Below are 4867 nucleotides of genomic sequence, written 5' to 3'. Positions count from 1 at the left end.
CTGAAATTTGGGTGGATAATCAGTCTGCAGTCGCAATAGCCAAGAACCCTGTGTTCCATGGTAAGACTAAGCATTTTAAAATCAAACTGCATTTTGTTAGAGAGGCTGAACAAGCAAAGGAAGTCAGCCTTGTGCATTGCAGCTCAGGAGCACAATTGGCTGACATAATGACCAAGCCCTTAGGGGCTGCTCGATTTGAATCTTTGAGAAGTGCAATTGGAGTGTGTTGCATACAGTCCAAGGAGGAGTGTTGAAAGCTGGACTGCAATGCAACATGGAGCCGGAAGCATGCTACTATCGAGACCAGCAGCTATCGAGCTATCGAGACCAGCAGCTATCTAGCTCAGCTCATTTTTCTTGGTGTGCACGAATGGTTTTCAGACCAAATGAAGCAACAGATATTGCTGTTTTGTTTTGATGTAACTTAGTTCAGTTTAATTGTAACTAGTTTTAATAGTTAGTTGGATTAAGTTTGTGATTGGATTGATGATGTAAAAGCTGATATGTCAGCTTATTTTGTATTTGACTTAAGCTTGTATTAGTTTAGTTTAAGTGGGAGTAGTTATGTCATTAGGTATCTGTCAAATGAACCAAAATTTGTAGTTCTTTTATATATTCAAATCTTGAATGAAAAATGCAATGTTCAGTTACAACTTTGCTGAGTATTCATTTTTGATCAATTTTTGCTTTGCTTTGCTCTTTCTTTGCTTCGATTTTTTCTTGCTTCAGTCTTGCAAACACAGTGTTGTAACTTTGTTTGATGTTTGCTGCTGCCTTTGTTCCAACAGGTTGTAGTTCATTAAAATGGGCGACTGAGAATTCAACTAAAAGGCAAAGCTATTCCAGCCTATCAGAGTTGAATTTATTGCCAAAGTTGGTTGTAATATCATTGGATATTTCTTCTGAACATTTTCTAGATGGCTTTGTGTTTCGTAGATTATGGAGCTTTGATGTTTGCATTGGCATAAAAAGAGAACAGCGGTACCGAAAGAGGGACCTTGAAACTTGTCCAATCTCAAGATCTTTGAGAATCAATAAGTCTGTAGATGCATGCAAGTAACTACTTGCAGATGTAGAATCTCTTCAATTGAATAAGGTGGAGGGTCACCCAAACCTTATTCCGAGCTTGGACTTGGGATTTAGAAAGTTGACTTCTCTAGATCTTCGACGGTGCGACTCTGTGCAATGCCTAATTGATGCATCAAAGCAGCAAGTGCCAATCACTGCACTCTCTAATTTGAGAAAGTTATCATTAAGTCATATGTTTCATTTGGAAGAGATGTGCAATGCTCCCCAGCCGCAAGGTTTTTTACAAAAGCTTGAAGAGGTTATAGTTTCAGATTGTGGTGAGATGCAAGTGTTATTCCCAATTGCTGAATTGAGGAGCATAGAACAAGAAGGGCCCAGTCGTTATTTAAGCCTCCAAAGTCTGAAGATTGTTGAAATAGAGAGATGCAATAATTTGAAATATATCTTCCCAATGTCAGTTGCTAATAGCCTTAGGAAATTGCATACTTTGAAGATAAAGAGTTGCTCGCAATTGGAAGATATAATCCAAGACCGACAAGTGGAATACAAATGTCTACTCCAAAGTCTAAGGGAAGTATGTGTATCTCACTGCAATAACTGGACATTTCTTTTCCTTATTGTCCTATGGTCAAAGATTGGAAAATTTGATTATGCTTTTCATTTTAGGTTTCGTTAATTGCCTCAATTGAAAGGAAAGGATGTGAACGATATTATGCTCACACAATCGTCTTTGCAGAAGTTAAAAGTGCACAATTGTCCTCAATTGACACATTTTATTATTTCGACTACGATACAAGTAAGATTTTTCTTTTTTTATATTATTTATTTTTTTTCTTTTTTTTCTGTAATAATTTGTTGTTTGAATAGTTGTTTAAAAGATAGATTTTATTTTATAATTTTGGTCTAAAACTAATCTAAATAACCTTTTAAACAAATTAGTTGATTATAATACCATATAATAAGATTAATAAAATTTTCGAAAAAAAAATATTATCCAAACTTTATGTTTTAGATATGTTGCAAATTATTTATCTAATACTAAATTATATTATACCTATTATGTGGGTCAACAAAAATAAGCTATATAAAATTATATATAAGTTTTAGTTTAGTTGGTATCGATATTGTTGTCTGAATAGGAGGATATGGGTTCGAGCACACTCAAGCACTTGTATCTTTCTATTTAAATGTGAGAAGGAATTATGGATGATTTTAGAATTTGTACTAAAAAATAAACTAGAAAAAAATATATTTTAATTTTTTTAAAATATAGCCTTTTACACAGGTGGTTTTTTTTATTTTTGTATTAATATATGAAAATGAGTTTAAGTAATTCTCAATTGCATTGTTACACTTGTCCAATAATTTATATGTACAGATTATGTGATATTATTAATGACTGTTTTTGTACTACATTTTTGGAGTATAATATTGATTTAAGGTAAAATATTTTTTTTGTAAGGAAATTAGTTGATGAAATGTTAAGTTAGTTGTTGACATCTTTGAACATTTTGAAATTGAAAATTGATGATATGTTTATAGGAATTGGTGTTTGGGAAGATGACAAATGAACAATTGAGCAATTTGCATTCATGTAAATATGAGGAATTGGAGCAATATCAAATGTCATCACAACATCATCCCCTACCTATTTGCTTTCCAAATCTGATTCTAATTGATATCTTGGAATGTGAAAGCTTGAAATCTCTCTTTCCAATTATTGTTGCTCAAGGTAGCTCTAAAAAACTAAATGCGCCCAATTTGCAAACTCTGAGGATAGAGAGGTGCTTTGGAATGGAAGAAATAATCCAATACTTACAAGTATCAACCATAAGCTTCCAATGCCTAAGGGAAGTACAAGTCACAGAATGCAATAAATTGAAATTTCTCTTCCCAATGTGTGTTGCTAATAGTCTTGGGAAATTGCAAACTCTAAAGATAGAGAGCTGCTTTGGAATGGAAGAAATAATCCAAGAGTCACAAGTATCAACCATAAGCTTCCAATGCCTAAGGGAATTACAAGTCACAAAATGCAATAAATTGAAATTTCTCTTCTCAATGTGTGTTGCTAATAGTCTTGGGAAATTACAAACTCTAAAGATAGAGAGGTGCTTTGGAATGGAAGAAATAATCCAAGACTTACAAGTATCTACCATAAGCTTCCAATGCCTAAGGGAAGTACAAGTCACAGAATGCAATAAGTTGAAATTTCTCTTCCCAATGTGTGTTGCTAATAGTCTCGGGCAATTGCAAACTCTAAGGATAGAGAGCTGTTCCCAATTGCAAGAAATAATCCAAGGACCAGAAGTGTTAATCTCAATGTCTCAAGGTCTTGCACGATTGAATGAAGTTGAGTTGACTAATTTGCCTCAATTGAAAGGAAGGGATAAAAACGACATCGTGTTGACATTGCCATCTTTACACGTGTTAAAAGTGAGAGATTGTCCTCAATTGACACCTTTTATTGTTCCAACTAATATACAAGTAAGACCTTCTTATATATATTATTTATTAAAATTTTCACCTTTTGATTTTTTTTTTGTATAAATAAATAAATGCTTGTATAACTCTATAAAAATTGTTTTCATTTTAGTCTAAAAACTAATCTAAATCAACCTTTAAGTAGTTTAGTTAATTAAAATACCAATTAGTAACATAAATAACATTTCAACTGAATACTTTTATAATCTATATAATTTACAAAGAATATATTGTTAAGACATTTTAGTTTCTTATATATATATATATATATTGCAAACACTATCTAGTACTGCGTAATATTATTTATGCTGTGTTTTTGCATCATATTTTTGGAGATTTTTTTTTTGTAATTTATGATTATTTGAGTTGAACAGTAAACTTTTAAAAATTTGATTTCTTTGACTATAAAAGATTGAAAAAGAAATCTTGTGCTTATTCTTAAAGATTCAACATTAGTGTTCAAACTTAAAGAATCTATTAAGTAAAATAAATTAAACCTTAATTTTAATAAAAGAAATTGTTAAAATAAAAATTCCATAAGAAAATGAAATAATAAAATGATAGGTGTGAAGTGAATGGCTTTCAACACTTTGAAATTCATGATTGATGTTATGTTTATAGGCATTGGTGTTCTCGGAGATGACAGAAAAGAAGCCGTTATTTGAATATTCTGGATATGATGTTTCAAGTCTGGATATCCTAAGGTGGTACAAACTAATTGGATTGCGGGTGATATGGAATGGTCCCATCCAAGTTGAACACTTTCATAATCTCACTCATTTGATGGTCATTGATTGAAGAAGGTTAAGATACATCTTCTCACCTACCATCGCTCGAAATTTGCCACAATTGTGGATGTTGCATATATCTGACTGAGGAATTGGATCAAATAATTGAGAAGGATCAAACTGCATCACAACATTATCTCCAACCTATTTGCTTCCCTAATTTGAGTTCGATTACAATCATTAGCTGTGTAAAATTGAGATGTCTCTTCCCAATTACTCTTGCTCATGACGGCCTTCCAAAACTATATCGATTAGAACTTGAAAATATCACCCAATTAGAGCCAGGTGTTTGGAGGAGAAGATGTGAGTGAGGACGAAGAGAAAGTGATACACCTACCTCGATTAACCTACTTAAAGCTTGATTGGCTACCATACCTCTTGTTCTTCAGCCCTTTGGGTTATCATTTTATTTTCCAGTCCTTGTGTAGTTTGGAAGTAACATATTGTCCCAACATAATCACAAGATTTAGTGTTGATTCAAAGGATTCAGTGCATGCCAAAACACAGGTACACTACTCTTCCAAACTCAATAATAAGCTTTAAAACAAAAGTTCATCCATTGAATTATT

General features: G+C 32.6%; 1 protein-coding gene across 1 annotated transcript; it reads left to right on the top strand.

The window, feature by feature from the left end:
* Positions 1-808: 808 nt before the first annotated feature.
* LOC121217237 (uncharacterized) lies at positions 809-4308 on the top strand. Its single transcript, XM_041092762.1, has 4 exons — positions 809-1603; positions 1766-1825; positions 2572-3513; positions 4132-4308. The coding sequence occupies exons 1-4, from the start codon at positions 1262-1264 to the stop codon at positions 4306-4308; spliced, it is 1521 nt and encodes a 506-aa protein (XP_040948696.1). The 5' UTR covers positions 809-1261.
* The last annotated feature ends 559 nt before the right edge of the window (positions 4309-4867 follow it).

Source organism: Gossypium hirsutum, chromosome D05 (assembly GCF_007990345.1).
Source record: "Gossypium hirsutum isolate 1008001.06 chromosome D05, Gossypium_hirsutum_v2.1, whole genome shotgun sequence".
In the NCBI taxonomy this organism is placed as follows: domain Eukaryota; kingdom Viridiplantae; phylum Streptophyta; class Magnoliopsida; order Malvales; family Malvaceae; genus Gossypium; species Gossypium hirsutum.
Note: the sequence above shows the minus strand (reverse complement) of the source record. Positions and strands in the feature narration are given on the sequence as shown.